This window comes from Phalacrocorax carbo, chromosome 5, assembly GCF_963921805.1.
Source record: "Phalacrocorax carbo chromosome 5, bPhaCar2.1, whole genome shotgun sequence".
Taxonomy (NCBI): Eukaryota; Metazoa; Chordata; class Aves; order Suliformes; family Phalacrocoracidae; genus Phalacrocorax; species Phalacrocorax carbo.
Window position 1 is genome coordinate 35,333,655 of NC_087517.1, and position 19,901 is coordinate 35,353,555.

At 39.2% G+C, this 19,901-nt stretch overlaps 1 protein-coding gene across 4 annotated transcripts in view; it reads right to left on the bottom strand.

Moving 5' to 3' along the window:
* GLS (glutaminase) overlaps positions 1-19,695 on the bottom strand; it is a 66,993-nt gene extending 47,298 nt beyond the window's left edge. For 2 of the 4 annotated variants that reach the window (XM_064451996.1, XM_064451997.1), the window contains exons 1-6: positions 19,312-19,695; positions 11,591-11,687; positions 11,016-11,137; positions 4,767-4,896; positions 3,968-4,047; positions 1,901-2,064 (exon numbers count right to left, since the gene is read on the bottom strand). In XM_064451996.1, the coding sequence (XP_064308066.1) occupies positions 1,901-2,064; positions 3,968-4,047; positions 4,767-4,896; positions 11,016-11,137; positions 11,591-11,687; positions 19,312-19,655 (937 nt within the window). In that variant the 5' untranslated portion in view covers positions 19,656-19,695. Of the gene's footprint in view, positions 1-1,900; positions 2,065-3,967; positions 4,048-4,766; positions 4,897-5,016; positions 5,036-5,489; positions 5,509-11,015; positions 11,138-11,590; positions 11,688-19,311 lie in introns of those variants that run through there. The other 2 variants (XM_064451998.1, XM_064451999.1) reach the window with 2 other exon arrangements.
* Between the last annotated feature and the right edge of the window lie 206 nt (positions 19,696-19,901).

Below are 19,901 nucleotides of genomic sequence, written 5' to 3' on the forward strand. Positions count from 1 at the left end.
TAGTGAAAGAACATCCTGCTTTAGGAATCTTGAATGTAGTAAGTAGAAAAAGTAGCTTCAGGTGCATGTCTAATCAGTTTTCAAATACCAGCATATCACTTCTTAAAATCCTGATTACAAACATGGAATTCAACTATATCAGAATAATTAGAAAGCAAATACAATACCTATATTATATATATTTATTTTCAAATCTGATCTTCAGAGTAGTTATGCACATTCAAACTGCCAAATACTCTGCATATCCAAACTTCATACATAAAATCTACAAGTGTAATCCCTTCTTCCTTTCTCCTCTTCCACTTGCAGAAACTGAACCTTCCTTTCCCTCCCTATAACTAAACGTTCCTTTTTACTAGGCTTCTACCTTCTGTTTTAGTCTTTCATTTAAGGACTGTATAGATGAAAGGCTGTTTGGGTTAGAACTAACACATTTTCTTCCTGTCAGTTATATCAGCCACACAAGTGCATAAATAAAAACTTCTATCATGAGATTTAGTCCTCTCTATTAATTTCATGCACACTGGTCAAACTTTCAATAATCCCAATTCTCTTATTGCATAACAGTCTTATAAACACTTTTGAAGTCTAACAGTACTATAATAAAAAACCACAGCCTAACAATTCATTTTCTCTCATAGTTCAACCTTAAAAGGAGCAATAAAGAGATTAGCTACAATACTTAGTCATGTCATTAAAAATATAAAAAAACAGAACACCTATATTGACCCAAAGGAAAAAATGGGCAATTTTTAGCACCATCAAAACTTTTTTTATATGAAAGCTTTCTTAGGACAGGAAAGGCAGTCTTCTTCACACTGTACAACATTGTATTTGGAAAAACTAGGAAAGCAAAAGTGAGACAGCAAAGCTTGACAAAATGCTTAATTCCCTCTTGGAGGTATACAGGCATACTGGTATTTCATTACCACTTACTAACATAATAAAAAGACGACAAATTGTCAAGATCCATTTTATTTCTAAGTTTGGAATTATGATTTTAAGGTATGTACCTTCATCATAATTAGGTATAATTTCTATATTAAGAATATAGATATTTAAGTCAGAATTCAATTCAGTCCTTGACAAAAATATCCAAGCCTTATGCTGTTAATTAAATATTAATTGCAATACCATGGCAACAGAAACATTGTCTGTTCTCTGAGAAGGACCTGCTAGAAGAAACATTTGCCTTTCACAGACAACATCCAGTATTTCCTCTAAGGCTACATGAGTCATCCCCAAATTTTTGCTACCATGTTTTTAAAAATAACACATGCTTGACAGTTAATATAAAATGAAAAGAAATAATCTAGGTTAAGTACTGTATAATAAATTCTTGCTAAAGCTCTCCTGCTGCAGGAAAAAAACACATTGTTTTGAATCAGTAGCCAAATTCAGTTTAGAATAATCTGTGGGAAGATGTGTTCCATTTTGCCTTCTGGAAACTAGCCAGCCCTGGCCTTTGGCACCAGCATCTACTTCTCAGAGGACTGAGAAGGGAAGTTATATACATATTCCTTAAAATGAATTTAACATATCTGATTCTTTCACCATCACTTTACAGAAGGCATGATTAAGGAACACTTACTACCAGCTCAACTAAATAAATATACATCTCAAATACTTGCCTTAACAAAATTCTTTGGTTTTTCCTACAGCTGGATACTAGTAAGTAGAACAGAAGTAATAAAGCATCTTTTACTAGCATTCTAAGTTAGGCAAAAGTGAGCAACAAAGGTTAAGCCTACCTTGCTGATGGCAAAATATTTTGGGACACTGTCTAATAATAATACTGAAGAGGATACAGTAAAATGAAAAGACTGAAAAAGCCATGTAGTTTGTTTTACAATTTTCTAAAATTGAGTATTTGCGTTACCAAGTATTATATATCTCTTACCATCTTCATTCAGGAACAATTTGTTGAATCTTAATCCACTAGGCTCTTTACCAACATATCTGTGCACATACTCTGTGCCAAGATCATTAACAGCAATAGCATATTTCAAAGGCTTTACACAGGACTGAAGACAAAATGGAACTTTGGTATCGCCAACAGAATGCCTGGGAAAAACACAGATGAAGAGGTTTGAAATTTCCTGTTTGTCAGCTGAGGCAGGTCATGTGTTAAATGCTTCGTTTATCCTTCAACCTACTAGGACTATTAACAAAAACACCCCAAAACCCTAAAAGCATATTAAGTCTCATTTTGAAGAGCAGATCAAAAAGATTTAAAGGTTTTAACAATTGTCTCCATAAGCTAAACATAACTGTCAATGTAAAAAAATAAAAGCAAGTTCAGAAATAGGTTTGTACCAGAGCAAAATAATCACCTCAGAGCTCTACTATCGCACTTACCCTACTCAATTGCAAGCTCAACAGGGTACAGGCACTATACATATTTACTTCTATATGAACAAAGATGAGGTCCAATTCAGTTTTGGAATTTGAGGGAAATAAATAGCTATATTTACATTACCTTTGATAATTGTAATAATATACCTATGCAGTTATTAAATGCTATCTTTTCCAAAGTTTACTTTCAACATGTAAGTCAGACTGCATTGAAGAATGACTCATACAAGCAGCATTTGCTGCATCTAGAGCAAAGTGCTCCAAGCAACCACTTGTCTGATGGCAAAATCAGAAGTGTATTTCCTTCTTTTCTTTGCAGAAAATGTAGAAGACTTCAGAGAAACTCATAAAACCATTTTGGCATTATAAAAACCAGCATTACATAACATAAAAAAATTTAATTAGTAATGTTATAATGCCAATTTTTTTACATAATAGCCAAAAAAAGCAAAATTAAGTATTCAAAAAGGAGAACTTTTTTACTTTTAAAGCTGTTTTACTATGAATAACTTATAATTCAGACACTTAAGCAGAGAGCTGCAAAATACTTCAACTCACTTGTACAGCTCTTCCTCTAGAGATCAGAAAGCATATGGCTGATAAGATACAAACATACAGATCATAACAGATCACATTAAAATGATCCCAAATCCACATTCACCACAAGCAAGTCTGATGCTCTCTCAAGAATGCCCCATTCACTTGGGAAACACCAATACCTAAAAACTATGATACTCAGAATATGCAGTATGACTATATCAAACTGCAGGACAGCAGAGACATGCAAGCTGATGAGTATCTCACATTGTGACTAGACAAAGGTGGGCACAGAAGAGTTCATATTACTTCTCAGCTAGATGGTGAGAGATACATTTGGACTCATAACCATCTGATACACTGAGTCACTACTCAATAAAAATAAAATCATTCTAATTATATCTAAGGCCTATATATACCCTTACAGGAGACATTTTAATAAACCTGAAAAGCAAAATCATGTTAAATTCTGTCCAGTTTCCACATCTCCATTTTCTTTAAAAAGAAAATGGATCAGATTTTTTTCAATGACATACAGTGATCATACAATAAAGCTACAGTAGGAACATTAAAATGTAGGAAAAGAACTAATTTTTGAGTACATCATGACTTTCAGAAAACAAATATAGCTCAAGGCACGGGTACTATCAGGCAAAACTCTTCAACTTCCACAGATTAATACTACGTAAGCATTGTCTGTCTTGTCCTTTGGTAATCACTGAAATTACCCACAACTTCATTACTGTGTTTGGATAATAAGCACAATATAATCTAGACTTTAAATACAGTATTTACAAATACTATTTAAACAATATTTTATCATAATAGCAAAATAATTCAGCTTAAACAGGGAAGTTGGAAAAAAATGTTAAGACAGACGACCAAGTGGATTTCACTTCTTAAACAACTCCAGAAAAGCTCTTTATTAAACCTTGAGATACCATGAAGCACTGGGTATCACAGACTATCTCAAGTTGAAAGGGACCCATAAGGATCAAGACCAACTCCCTGCTTCTTGCAACATATCAGATAGTTCAAGTAATCGAAACAGTAAAATCTGGAAGTTAGAATATACCTCTGTCCATCCACTGTGCAAAGTGACACACCCCACAAATCAGGGCTGAACTTGGCCAGTTGTGGAATATAGTCAGCAACCTATGACAACATGAAATAAAAACAGAGGCATTACCACATCAAAATACTTAACTATATGTTAACATATATTGATTAAAATAAATGCCAATGGAAAGGATACACAAGTTACAACTGAATTATTCCATGAATAATCACCTAATATAGCTAAAACTTCATTACAAATTATTATATTCACTAGATCAATATAAAATATACTTTTTCAACAGAAGTACAAACCTCAGCACATTCTAAAAGAAATCTGTTTTGTTACATGTTTAGGATTTTCACTTCCTATAACATTTTAGCTGGTAACAAAGTTTGGAGTTTTTAAATTAATTTATTGAAAATAAACACTAGAATAAACTTTAATACTAACATAGGTATGGTGTTCACAACTATTTCTGTCACACAACCCAGCCAGTTGTGTAGAGTAGCATAATTGCTTTACAGACTAACTTTAGTCTGACAAATTATATAGAGGTTTTATAGTTTATGTAAAATAAAGAACACCACCATCCTATCTTTCTAGCCTCAAAATTGTAAAACATCATTAGAAGTAAGGAGCTTTATTTCTAACAGTTTACAAGTCGCAGACATAACTGAACTTCCAAAACTATTTTATCAAGTTACCAGTTTAACATTTTGCTAAAAACGTTAAGAAAAATCTGCCAACTTAAACATAGTCGGTTAATAATCAAGAAATCTATAGCAGTGTGAAGTTGGATTTACAAACAGGTTACCTTTCCTCCAGACTGTTTTTTAGCACTTTCATATAACTCATCAATATGTGAAGTAAACGACATAAAATCTGGAATGACAAACTTCCTCCTGAAAGCTTGAGTAAGCAACACAATGTTACTCTGTACACACCTGTAAAAAATTAAAAAATCTTATTAGTATTTTGACAAAGTACTATCAAAAAGCCTACTTAAGCAGCAATTACATGCTATTTAAATAAGGACTATCAGCCCCTTGAAGTTATATACCCACATGAACAGGTCTTTATTAGAAAGACTTTTCAATTTTCCACTCCGTAATTTATAAATAATTTTAAAAAATTTAAAATTTCATTGCATTTGCTTTTATGCCTTTTTATTTAGAGCCCTTATTTGAAGTTTCAACTTTAAGGCTGTACTGCAAGGCACTATCAATTTGCCTTCAAGTAGCGTCTAAGCTTGCAAAAGGGATCTCAGCCACCCATTTCTTTGGATCAAGACGTGCGACAGCCATCTAAACCAGCCCTTGTCCAAAGAAGTGCTGATTTCAGAGTTGGATCTGACTTCTGAGGTTCAGGGTTGGTTTCTCTCACTTCCAACCAGTTTCACCATGAACTGGACAAGAACACTGCCAACCATGCTGGAATGAGTTTCCATCCTAGTAAGAATAGAAACATGTGGAAGTACTTCACAACATCTTCTAAAGTAAACAAAAGTTAACACAGAGCAATACCACAAGTTTCTTACTTCAAACTATCACTAGTTAAGGAATCTTTGCTGCCTTTTAACCCAAAATACATTTAACACCTGCACCCTCTGATCATCAGCCTATCTGGTACATTTAAAAAACTGATAAACCCTTCTTCCAGGAAAGGGCTTATCTAGAAGGGGCAGGAGGGAAGGATCAAAATACAAGCTGAGACACACTGCTTAAAGTGGTGTGCCTGTGAGTGGGGGGTGAGCAGGAGCAGGGGTGGGAATTGGGAGCCATTATCACAGCAGTTGAAATATGTTCTGACAAAGGGTATTAACAGCCCTATCCCAGTGCAAGGAAGAGAAAGTGAGGTTTATCACCAAACAAACAATTTCATTAACACCTTCATTAAATGCAGAAAGAAACTGTTAATTCAGACAAATGGGAAGTTAAGAACATCTAGGCCCATATTACAAATGAGCACATATCCTTCCAGTGAAGACTTATTTCTCTAAAAATAAATTTTTTAGTTTTGTGAATACTTTCACTTGGAATAGATACTTCTAGTAATCCTCTTATTAAAAGTCATTATCAGTTCAAAATGAAGTTGCATGAAGACCAGCCAACAGACAGAATTATCTTCCCTTTGAATCCCACTCTCTTTTTTTAAAGCTTCAGTTTGACCTCCTTCATACTTAGGAGACATTATCCCAAATTCAGCTGACAACCATTTCAAATTCTGGAAGGCACTACTTTCCAACAGTGAAAGAGTAACAGTAGAGAAGTTTCCGTTGTACACACTGGCATCTTAAGAATTACTCTGTAATAAGCTGCTTTGACAGGTCTATGTTAAAATAGCCAATTGAGTTGATTTTCTTGTAATTTGTCATGCTTATTCACTCCTTTTTCACATATCTTGCAAAAAATCCTGTTAGTTTTTGTTCCCAGCAGCCTCCAATTAGTTACCTACTCCAGGTGCAACAATCCCTTTTCAAAAGCAATTAACAATTACAGCAGCTACATCTGCTGAAAGAATAACACCACACACGTGCACTAGGTTTAACCTTCAGATATACTTCTGCACTGTCTGAATCACCTGGACTGCACTAAGAACTCTTGTAAAAGATATATTTTTTTTAATTTTTTCTGAAGTTCACATAAGCCTGTTAAAACAACTGAAGAATACAAAGTGTGGAAAACAACAAAAATGCAGCATGCACTGAAATACAGTCCTGTGATACCACATTACTTTTCTAAAACAGGAAGGGCAGTTATACGCTCACCAATTCACCCCAGATCTAGGATGCTCACTTCAATAATGCAATCGTTTTAAGCTCAAGATTGAAAGTCACTGCACAAATAGTTATGCTGGTTAAGGACATTACCTATTTCTGCAAGAAGTTATCATTCCCAGACTTCTGCCTAGGTCAGTGTTTGGGTGTTTATCCTAGTACTCCTTAACCTGGGCAAATGCTATGAATTCACAGACATTAAGTACTGGGGTTCAGTTAATCTAGAAGAATATTTGGAACAATTACTGCACAGAAAAAGTGGCAGAGAGATCTTAGTAAACTCCAGTTAATGGGGCAGTAATACTTTCAGTCAGAGGACACTAGCCTTGACAGCCTCTAATATTTTGCAGCTGGCATCTCCTCCCCACTGGTGTTTAACTGGTTTATGTTCCAGATAACCCTTCTGAGACAAATGGTCTGAGGCTCAGGAGAACTGGAGCAGTAGGAAAAGATCACAGGGAGGAATTTAAGATTTATCTATCAATATATTAATTTACTTACTACAGTCAAATTTTACTAACAACATAGCCCTTATCCCGCACATACTTTAGCGGATAGGTACACTAAAAACTTCCCACATCAAATTCTTCCATTTCCCCAAACTTTATAAACTCACCCAAAAAACTTCTGTCTTGCCAAATCCTAATCCAAGCACTTCTTCCCCCATATGAAAACACATCTTTTCAAACTATTAAACTTCCCCGATACATTTGAGTTAGGAAGATTAGGATGCAAGTCTTATGACCTATAATAACTTTCAGTGAAAGTAACAGTTTTGGCTTGTTTGTTTGGGGTTTTTTTTTGAAACTGAATCTTTGGTCTCTAGCATTAAGTTAGGGTCACTTTGTTTCCTGTATCATACAACTTGTTACATTCATCCATTCTTTTTCATGTTCTGGCTCAACTTGCTGATTATTGCTTCCCTACACAAAGTAGGCATCTGCTAAAAACACTGTCTGTACTCCCACCAATTTTGAAGAGCTGTTAATTTATCTATATAGCTGAATGGATACTTTTTCCGCCGTTTAAAAAGCTAGAGGATAAGCATTACAGAAAGGAAAGTGAAGCTTCATTTCCAACTAGCAAGACAACGCCTGCACATGTGTTCAATATATTCAGACATTTTGGAAAAAAGTGACATTTTGACAAATGAGGTATTAATATTATAACAGTGGAAGTCCTCTACATCTTCCATCAAACACTTTCTAATTGCTCAAACCAAGAGAATGAAAACATAATGCCTGGGTTAAGCATATCTGAAATGAAGGTTTTCCTCAGGATTTGCTACCCAGATTGAGAGAGCAGCACAGCCACTTGGAAGCAAATTGATAACCCTGTTTGAGATCCAACAATAGACTGTCAGGTTTATGCTTAAAACACACATACCCAGATTGCTGCTTCCTACCTGCAGATCAAAGATGTGGCTAGCAAGACCACAGTTCTAGGTTAACAAATTGGGACACACAGCACCTTGTGACAAAGACTAAATCTACAAAGCCAAGTAAGTTATTCTGAAAAAGAATTAAGTTTAAACCTCAGACTCAGTAGCTATCACCTCATGTTTACATCATTACATGTTTATCATAATTTTTATCAAGTTTACATCATTTCCAAAATAAATCCATTCTGGTTGCCTCATGCCTTTTCTTCCCCACCTCTCACATTGACCAAAATATTGTTAGTTAAGAAATAGGCTTTTTGCAAGTCTTCTGCTGTTTTGTTAGCAACAAGCTGTGAGTTAAGAGAAAAAGCTAAGGGGGGTAGATTTTTTACAAAGGATTTCTTACAAAGATTATTAGAATTTTTTCTACAAATTAGCAACAACATCATAGAAACATCTAAAAAGTAGCGTATGTCAAAATGTGCATGCTTTGTGAGGAAGGTTAGCATGTACTATCTTCCATATTTGTTAAGTTGCCAGATTCATCTAATAGTTAAAAAGTACTACTATTATTTTATTAAGTAGTACCATAGCTAGGGTACCAAATAAGCAAAGTCTCATACCAAGCTAACTAGCATGCTGCGCTGCTTTCAGTAAGCAGGCTGTTCTCAGCAAGGTATCCTTCATGCTACAAAGACCACATGTTACATCACATAGATGCAACACTAACAGCTAATTCAAGAAGTTTGTCAAGCACTCTCTAGAATGTGCACCAGTGAAGCTTTCAATTCAAGCAGCTCTGGAGATGAAAGATTAAAAAACCAAGTTGTTCTGCCTGTAACATGGAGATTTCTTCCAAATTTTTATTCAAGTGGAAAGCACTATAAAGCCAAAAATATTCAAAATAAAGCACTTTTAGTCACACTAACCACTAAAAAGGTGTTGAAACTTCTGTTACAAAGATGGACAGTACAGATGCATGAGCTAAAAAATTTTACAGGTAATTTCTACTGGACTTGATTGATTTAGTCAAGCTACGCTATCACTAATCCACATCACTGATCCTTCATGCTTTATTTGATCTAGAAGCTTTGGATTCAGATTCAGCAGGAGAATTACACCACTGACTTTTATGCTTAGGGAACTGAAGATTCAAAGTCCTGAGGTAAGTACAGCTGAGTAGATATATTTCTCACCTCAACACCTGGAGAAGAACAAAAAATACAGTAACCTTGTACAAGTCTCTACACAGCAAACAGCGTGCCTAGAAGGAACAGATAACTGAAGTTGGGGGGTGTGTGTGTGTAAATTTATAAACAAGATTAACACCTGCTGCTGCAAAGGAAAAACTAGTGTGTGAAAAGAGATTCACCTCTCCATCCCATGGATAATCTTTATGTTCAAAACTCTTCCTACACAAGAAGCAGCCACGTAAGCTTTCAACAAATTATCAGAGTAACAACCACTCCCCTAACACAGAGGATCAAGTCCTAGAGATATGACATAGAACACAGGCTAATATTCAGCCCTCTAATTAGCAATCACTTATCCTTTTTTAATGTAGAGCCCTTGCCTAAAACGTAATTCATAGTTTACTATTACAAACAAGTCTTCTAGTATAAATGTAATGCATAATAGCAAAAGCATTTCCTTTTCAATCCAACCATACACCCAGGAAGGTTTCTGACTCTTAACAATTTACAGTTTTTACTGTGCTGACAACCAGAGAAGACATGGTCTTGAACTTAAACACAAGAATAAAGTTAGTCCGTGTTGTACATTTAAGAAGAATGCCACATTTGTTGAATCAATTGACTTTCTTACTGTCACACACAGACATTCAGTTTTTCTCAATGTACTTCCAAAAATGTTTACATGTATTAGAAAATAAACATATATACTTTTGTTTATATAAATGATGTAAATATACAGTATAAACATACACTGGATACTATATAATTTATAGACTTATATGTATATAATATATATGCAATTACATATGTAAACACACCAGGTGTTATACACATACATTATTTTAAATTTTAACTGAGAGGAAATAGCACTAAACAGCATTAGCTCAGAAATTCAAAAAATGCCACAGAACAAAAATGTACCAATTTTGACAAAAAGTATACTCTTCATGAAAGAATCAAGTTTTAGATATGTCATTTAGCCTGCAAATGGAATAAGAATATAGACTTAAAAATAGCCTACAAATTTAATTTCAAGATTTAAGAGCCTCTAAACTTCCAATCTTTTGGCACACAAAAACTAAGCAGGGGAGCAACAGAGTGTGCTTGGAATGAACTGAAGACAGCCTGAACAGTGCTTATATTGTTCAGCTAACTGACCACAGACTTTTCTTTAAAAAAAGTATCACTAAAATATGGCACATAAATCTTTTCCAGAACAGACCAAAGCAGTGTCTACAATCCTAACTGCTCTCCTCTCTACATATCTTGAAATTTAACTTCACTGTTTTTCATATACTCAGTTTTAGAATTAACTACACACGTGCTCTGAACATCACACTACACAGAAGCAGCATCCTGAACTTCAGATTAAATATTATAATGCAGCAAGAGAGAAGTTTTATGTACTCATACCAAATACTCCATGCTGCATCAATTAATTTATTTGGCATCTGACCAAGAGTTGCAGCAGGGGGTCAGATACACATGCAAACAACACTGATACATTAAACTCTTGTGGAGATCACACAATCTGTCTGCTGCATGAAACCAGAGAACAGACTCATGAAAACGGCATCAGTAGGAGCGTGTGCTTGACCCCCTTTCTATTTACACATTGGTTTATATACCTTACGTCTCTCCTAAGATGGCAGTCAGTAACACACAGACAACATTCACTGAGAATTATAGTTACATTATCGACAGAAAGTTTACTTTTTAAAAAGGTCTTTGTCCAGCATAACACCATCTGAAGTTGTCTGAAGGGTCAGTCTTAACATATCCATGCACTCTTTCAAGCGGGGATCAGATGTACGTAATCCAGTAGATTTGAGTGCCTATTACAATAAAACAATAATTACTTAAATGAAAAAATATGCTATTACAATCAAGTTCTCTACCACTCAGTCTTGTTTATCAAGATAAGAGACATCTGCCACCGCATAATCAACACAGATATTTTGACACCTTATTGATCCTTTTGCCATTTTCTTCTGCCATTTTGGCTGCCTCTGATGTCAAAGTATTACGGTCATTTGAAATCCACAGCAGTGTGACTACATTTTACACAAGTGCATACTCTTTGGCACAACAGAAAAAACAAGTGAATAATGATACACTCATTCTCTCACTTAGTTACAGAAACAGTGTTGGGGCAGGGAAAATAGTTACACTCCTTGCTGCAGCTAACCATGTATAACAAATTCTTTGCTTTGTATTCTTGCATTTAGAACATTAAAAAAGCTGGTAGTAGTTAGCTTTCATACAGCACTCTGGAACAGTAAACTTACAGTTATGAATTTATGAACTGGTATTTTTTCTTGTCCTTCTGCAATGGTATAGAAAAGTAGATCTTCTAAGCTAGGAAGAAGACCTTGCTTCATTTTACTGGAAAAAAAAGAGATACATGCATAGATTAGTTTAGTGTATATTTTTATTTATACACATTTTTTCATTACTCACAAGGAAACGCATTTTCACTATCAACATTACTACTACCATTAACTTCAAAGAACACTTATCCGTGAACACAAAGCTTACTTCAGCTTTAAGTACGGGGAAAAAAGGGTAACATTAAAAATAGTATACATATACATTACAATAGCAAACATTTTTAACTGCAACTAGTCATGTTTTTACAGACATTCATTGCTAACATTGTATTTAGAAGTCTTTTGGAGCAGATCCATCACATTTCCCTCTTCTTGATGTTACAGAGAATAGACACGTTACTTGCACAGGGGAAGAAGGATTTGTAAGACTCAAAGCCCTACATGCCTCATAATAAAGCTGTAAGAACGGACTGACCCAGTGGTTCCACAGGTGAGAGAAGGCAAAGAGATGATGCGTGTGTATTATTTTCTTTAAAATAGTACTCCTAGGAGGAATCTGGAAGCCCTTGTCCTTCTAGAAGCTTATGTAAGCCACAGCAGTGACAGTGAACGCAAGCAAAGCCATCTGCAGCATAGTACAGTAACCTGAACCAGCTCCGCCACAGAAGCAGTAACTCTCATCCCGTGTACTTAGCAGAGTAAGTGAACATGCAGTGCAGACACATCTTTAATGGTCAACATGTTTATCAATGTAAATATGCTGGCTCTCCAGGGATTCCATGTGTTAACTATTTTACTCTGCAATATACTTCCTGTATGCTTGCATTTCTTTGTAACTTATATTTCTATTTTAAGTGAAATGTGAAAGAAACCTACCAGATTAAGAACCAAGAGTCCTTCCAAGAGAGAAAGCTGTACTACTGACAGCTTTCCCTCAAAGCTTTTGATTTAACCTCTAAGTTTTGCCCTTCCTTGATGTTCCAAAGCACCCTGCAGCAGGCAGGAGCACAAGTCTGTACTCAATTCTTTATGCTTCCCCTTTAAGTACAGCATCGCAGCATACAGCTGGAATGTACACTTCCAAACTGCTAGAGGCAGTGATAGCAAAGGGCTTCGGATCAATTATTTTAGTCCCCTGAAGTGCTTAGGTTTGTTTCTAGAGAAAGTCAGTTTAGAGAAAGCCAATGTTCTGATGGTTGATAAGCAAAACTAAATAAAAAAAACAGTTCTCCAGTAAACTTAGAAATAAACTAAACCACAAAGTATGCAGTCTTACATTATTTTAGCCATCAATTTTCAAGCTCAATCTTATAATTTAGTAATATTGGCAATACTTTGTTACTCTACTGTAATATATAAAAATTATTGCCCAAAACCAGAATGCTTAGTGGCAATTTATCCATTTTTATGAATGTATGCATGTGTGTACCAAAAGCATGTCTAAATTCTAGTCATGAAAGTTTTCACAAGATTAGTAATTCTTTGAATATCAGTCCTCAGGGTTATAACTATGAAAACAAAATACTACAACTAAGCACAGACCCTAGGTAGGCCAATGCAATCTTACAGAATGACGTTTAATCCTCCCTCCTCTCCCAATACTAGCTTACTTTAGCTCAACAACAGGCCAGATTTATGATTATTTTTAATAAAGATCTGATTATATCCAAATACCCTTTTAAATTTAAGGCAACCTTTAGATTGCACTTGCCTCCCTCCTCTCCCCGTAACTCGCGGCAAAACCCAGTAGTAAAAATCTCACTTCTCATTTTCCAATTTATTTAAAACACTGTACTTACATACTAAGAACAGAAGAGAGCTTTGTAAGCCAACAGAACTTTCCTTGTCTTCCAGTCTGGATTTTTTTTTTTTTAAATGATGCTGGCTGAGTAGTACACAGACAGGCTGGTAATTCAACCAAGACAAACGCTCACAACTACCTCAAGCAAATTACTGAACACCCTTTATCCTAAAGAAAATTCAAGTCTTCCACGCAGCACACTACGCTTTCAATCTTTTGAGAACAGTATTCCCAGTCACGCCAACAGAACCAACAATCAAAGCTTCATCCTGTACCATCCTAATTCTGCAGCTATGTGCTTTGGGTTTTAAAGCCATGCTGAGTTACCTAATCTACTCCCCTACATTTTCCCCATTTACACAGAGCATTTAACTAAGCTCCCCAAAGTTTAGAGCTTTCATGTTTTAAGGAATGCCTGTGCTACCTTGTTACTGGATTGCTGAAGGTCTTACAGAGGAAACTTCCATATTTCACTTTGACAAAACAAGCCAGCAAACACATTGAGAAATGTTAACTTATAACCTATTTAATTACAAGTTTCTTTTACAGCTGTTCCCAATGTGGAATTTCTATCTGGAAGGGTGCAGGAGAAAAAACTCAGACATTTGACCAAGATTTTTATCTGCCTCTTTGCAAGATTTTAATCTATTAAAGAGATGTGCACCTCAGCATAAATTCTCTCTTGACATAGTTTCCATATCTTTCACATCTGCTGCTGTTCAATATTGGGTCAGTCAGCCTAATTTAACAATGGATCTGCACTGACTGCCAAAGCAAAGAGGATGGCATTCAATATATTTACAGAAAATTGCTCTTTGTCAAATAGTCCATCTTTCGATAAAGTTTATCAGCTAAATAGAGGTGGAAAGGCTTGCTCTGCAGTTTATCAGGTCAGTGATGTCAGTAACTAATATTTGTTTAACCTAAAAGCTGTGTTTTAGCAGCACGAGCACACTTAGCAAGATAGTGCTGTTCAGCACACATTATGAAGAGCTGTTTTTCCAGTCAGGGAACCTGCAATTTCCACAGTCAAATTAAAATGGAAATTCCAGTTTGTTCCATTTCATAAATAATGACTTTTGGTACTTATTTTCCTTCTTTAAAAAAAAAAATTAAGCACCTGACTATTATATAACTTCTTCAGTGGTACTCTGTGGACTAGAAAACTGGCAGATGCTCCAAACTTATCTTTAAATATGAAGAGAAACAGAATACAGGAATTCCAAGCACGAGGACTTCGCAGTCCATATTGTTCCTTCCCTCAGCTCTTCCTTTTGCATCAGTATGATGCTTATACCAGATCCCACAAAGAATTTCATTTTAACAACAGCTGAATTATAATTTCTACAATATAGAGGAGATTAAATTTCAAATACGGTGAACATTCCTGCTTCATACTTCAAGATGTAACTGCCAAAATGGAGAACAAGATTTATAGAACAAAAGATATAAAAATACGTTACTGCTAGTAATAGTTTCAGGTTCATTATTAACCATAAGACATCAGTCAAAAATATAAGATCACAAGAGCTGTCACAAACAATGGTCTCTCAGGGGTCCATATTAGGACCACTACTGTTTAACTTCTTCATCAATGACGCAGACAGTGCGATTGAGTCCACCCTCAGCAAGGGTGCAGAAGACACAAAGCTGAGTGGTAAAGTTGACACACTGGAGGAAAAGGATGCCATCCAGAGGGACCTGGACAAGCTCAAGAAGCGGGCCCACCTGAGCCTCGTGAGGTTCAACAAGGCCAAGTGCACAGTCCTGCGCCTGGGTCAGGGCAACCCCCCAGTATCAATACAGGCTTGGGGGTGGAGGGATTCAGAGCAGCCCTGCAGAAAAGAACTTGGAGGTACTGGTGGATGAAAAGCTGGACATGAGCCAGCAACGCGCACTTGCAGCCCGGAAGGATGACCATATCCTGGGCTGCATCAAAAGCAGCATGGCTAGCAGGTCAAGGGAGGTGGTTCTGCCCCTCTACTCTGCTCTGGTGAGACCCCACCTGGAGTGCAGCGTCCAGCGCTGGAGCCCTCCGCACAGGAAAAGCATGGACCTGTTGGAGCAGGTCCAGAGGAGGGCCACAAAAATTATCCCATCCTAACGAGGACGGGCTGAGAGAGTTGAGATTGTCCAGCCTGGAGAAGAGAAGGCTCTGGGGAGACCTTAATGCAGCCTTTTGTACCTAAAGGGGGCTTATAAAAAAGACAGGGACAATCTCTTCAGTAGGGCCTGTTGTGATAGGACAAGGGGTAATGGTTTTAAAACTAAAAGAGGGTAGATTTAGACTAGATATAAGGAAGAAATTTTTTACAGTGAGGGTGGTGAAACACTGGCACAGGTTGCCTAGAGAGGTGGTAGATATCCCATCCCTGGAAACTTCCAAGGCCAGGTTAGACGGGGCTCTGAGCAACCTCATGTAGCTGAGGATGTCCCTGCTCACTGCAGGGGGGTTAGACTAGATGACCTTTAAAGGTCTCTCCAACCCAAACCATTCCATGGAAGCTGCAAGGGCTGCAACCTGCAGTTGGTAGCCACTCCATCTAAACAGGCATTTTTAGTTACCTGTAGTAAGATGGCAACTTCAAGACAACCAAATGTCAAGTCACTAAATAACTACTTTCTGCTTTAAAAGTCAGGGTTGGCCACATTTTGCTCCTCCCTCTCACCTTAATCAAGACCTCTGCAATTTAGAAATAGCTTACACTAAGATAAGCTATGTTTGATCCTACTACTGTCCAGCATAAGATGTAAGAGTGCACATTTACTCTGAAAGTAAAAGCAAGCAATGCACAATTATACTGAAAGTAGAAATAAACATTACTAAATATTATACAAGTTTATGAATGTACTGGGTTATTGTGTTTCAAGTATTTAAGCATGAACATAGATATGATTGCATTTTAATCCGCAGCCTTCATTAATCAAAATTACCAGTCTCTAACCACTCTCAAGTTTAAGTTCAAATATTTTTCCTTTCCAAAAGATACTACTAAGTTTCAGGTCGATACATAGAGTGAAGGCTGGATAGCAGGGATAAGGAGGTGGTGGAAGACATTTAGGAAGAAACACAGAAGGGGATCTGGTTATGCAATGGGATACTAGTTATTTCATCAGCCACAAGACCTCATAATTTATTCCCTCTATGAGGAATTAAACTGTTCTAAATTTCTGTACAGTCTTTGCACAAAACATTTCAAGTTTTCACTTGCAACTCCTACTCTCTGTACACAAGGACTGGTTAAGCAAGCAAACAAGCAAGAAAACCTTTGTGCGGTCCTTTGACACTGTAGGTTGTTCTAGTAACCTAGGACCATGACCTTACAACCAAATAGAAAAAAGTAATGCCCCAAAACAAGAGAAAAGAGAAAACATAGAACGGACTACAGTCTTCCCAGCTGGGTTCCCAAACCATCTGCCAAACACAACTCAAATGATCCATACTGCTGGATGGCAAAGCGCTGGAATCAGCGGAACACACAGACTACACTGACTTAGCCTAGCTGTCAGTTTAGTCCAGAAACCTGTCTTTAGGAGGACTTCTCTTCTGAATCCTGTACTCTGCCTTAATAAAGCAATTATTTCCACATGCAATTTACAACTGCTTAAGGAAGATTGTCGTAATTCTGCATTAAGAAAGCAGCCTGGTTAACGTGCCACCAGGAATTCCTGCACAGCCTGAACTGAAAAGAAACTGTTTGCAGCTTTTTCCTTGTTCATAACTATATGCTGTATGTTTTATGTAATTGTTCTTTGGGGTTTTTTTTTTTGTAGTAAGGCTCAAAGAACACGCATCTGACTTTCAAATACATCCTTTCATCAAAAGCCAAAAATGATTAAAAGTATATAACTGGTTTGTGACTACATAGCCTTACCAGATGCATTAGAAGTTATAGGATTTCCCTAACTAATGCTAGCTATAGGAAGCTGCTATAAAAGCTCAGTTTAAGAGAATGTTACCTCTTTAATAAACCACCTTTTCAACATTGTCAAAAACCCCTCATGGCTGGTATACTGGTTTTTCCTAAGTTTTTAACGGTACTGTCTGTATTTCTCACTGAAAATAGAAGTTCAACCTTTATAAGCCACACCTACTTGAGCCACAACTGAATACTATTTTTTTCCAAAACATTATGTATAGAGCTAATTCAAAGAGGAAACTTCATATATGTTGAACAAGAGTATAAATAACAATAATACACATGATTGTGAATTATATTTTATATGGTTATATAACCTGACACTCATGCATTTTTTTTTTTTTAAGGCATTTGACAGCAGACATTAAAACTGATACCTCTGAAGATGACTATATCCCATTGGAACAAAAGGCTTGAACCAAGCTGAGCAGCTAAGACATTTGGTGTGAGAAAGGGGAGAAGAACAAGATGATAACTTCTTTCCCCACCTGCCATGTTAAAGGAGTACAAGCTCATGCTAAAAAAAAAAACCACCCCAAAACCACAACTCAAAAGGAGAACTATTGACAAGCTAAGGGATGAAGCCTTCCCAACTGGCCTTGTGGAATCTTTTCCAGACTTCCTCTTAGCATTAGGCTGGCAGAGACTTTGCTCAGTATTAAAGAAAGGTACTTCTTTCTTGGCCTTACTTCCTCTATCTTTTGCTATAAGCATAGCAAAGCCTGGGAAAGCACCTTTGTTTTAGATTTTAATTATGCTGCCCCATAAGCAGCACAAAGAAGACACATGGGCTGCCTGCAGGAAAGCCAAAGGGCATGTTCCAAACACACACAAACGAGATGGATCTTCATGGGGCTTGCAGTTAAGCTGTCAAACTTCTCATAAAAGGCTATCAGAAATACTAAGCATACTCAGGTTCAAACAAGCAAGGGGCAGAGTATCAGATGGAGAAGTGAAAAATGAACAACTTTTTCAAAACCTGATTAATGCTGAGGACTAACAGGGCAGGGTGCTAAGAAGAACTATCAATTCATTTACCTTGCCTTTACACTCTACCCCCGGTATCCATTAGTGGTCATCACCAGGGACACAAACTGGAGCTGAAACACCAATTCTTTCAAGAATATTTCAGGTTCTAAGCGAAGGAGTACTAATTTCACATGTATATACGGTATTATCATTCTATTACCTGCATGTACCTTTGTCACTTCGGGACAAGCCAGGAGCTCCTGGCACAGGGGCACACCCTGCAGCACCTAAGGACGCCTGTACACAGCACTAACTGGCCGTGACATCCATCCCCAACTGCAATAGATGTAGGCACGGCGGAGGCAGCGCCGCAAAACTTCCGAGGCAGGGCCATACACCACGTACGCTGCCTTTAATAATTAACATAAGATGACACAGCTTCCACTTCTCTTGGAAAATATTTTAGGCAAGTAGCAGCGCTAGCAGGAACACCCTCACGCACGGCGTTCTCCTCTGAGCCAAAATACGAGCCCTCCCCCGCCCCACATACGAACGTGCGCTTACGCGGGAGGGGCCCCGCGACGAGCGCGAGCCCCAGGCGCGGCCGGGCCCCCGAGAGCTGTGAGGGGAGCCCCCAGAGACCCGCCCGCTCCCGCCTTTCGGGACCCGCGGAGCCCCGGCCCGCCGCGCAGCCCCACCCCGCGCTGCCCCACGCACAGGCCCGGCCCGCCCGGGGCGCGGCCGCTGCAGACCCCAGCCCGCCCGCGGCGGCGAACCCCCCCGGCCCCGGCGGGGCGATCCCTGCGCGGAGCAGCGCCCTCCCCGCCGCCCGGGCCTCGCACCTGCCGGGGAGGCGGCCCGGCGGCCCCCGCGCCCGGCCCGGCCCCCTTCCGCAGGCACCACGCGTGCCAAGGGGGAGGCGGCGCTCACATGGCGCCTCCGCATCCCCCGCCGCCCGGCCCGGCCCTGCCGCCCCGCCTCGCACTCACTTCTCCCCCCCGACGCCGCCACCGCCTCCCGCCAGCTCCTTGCCGCCGCCGTGGTTATTGTTGTGGCCGCTGTCGGCGGGGGGCTCCCCGGGGGTGGGCGGCGGCGCTTGCGCCCCCTTCCCCGGCTCCTCCAAGGCTCCCTCCGAGCGAGTGCACAGACCCCGCGCCGAAGGCGGCGGCCCCGGGCCGCGGCGGGAGGCGGGCGGGCTCAGGCCGAAGGGGGCCAGCGGCGGCGGGAGGCGCCTGGGGCCGGCTCCGGGACCCGCGCCGCCGCCGCCGGCCGCCCCCGGCGGGCCGAGCAGCAGCAGCTCCCGCAGCAGCGCCGAGCGCCACAGCCGCATCATGCTGCACCGCTTCCCTCCGCCGACTGCCCCCGCCGCCGGCCTGCGGCGCCGATCGCGCCCCGCCGCGCCCGCCCCCGATCGCCCCTATTGGCGGCCGCCGTGTAACTGTCAGGCATGTGGCGCGCTCATTGGACGGGACGGACGCCACTCCGACAATGGGCCACGCCCGCCGGCGCAGGACGAGCCGCCCGCGGGCCACTGGGTCTGGGTGCGCGAGGCCGGCGGCGCCGTGCTGCGCAGCGCGGC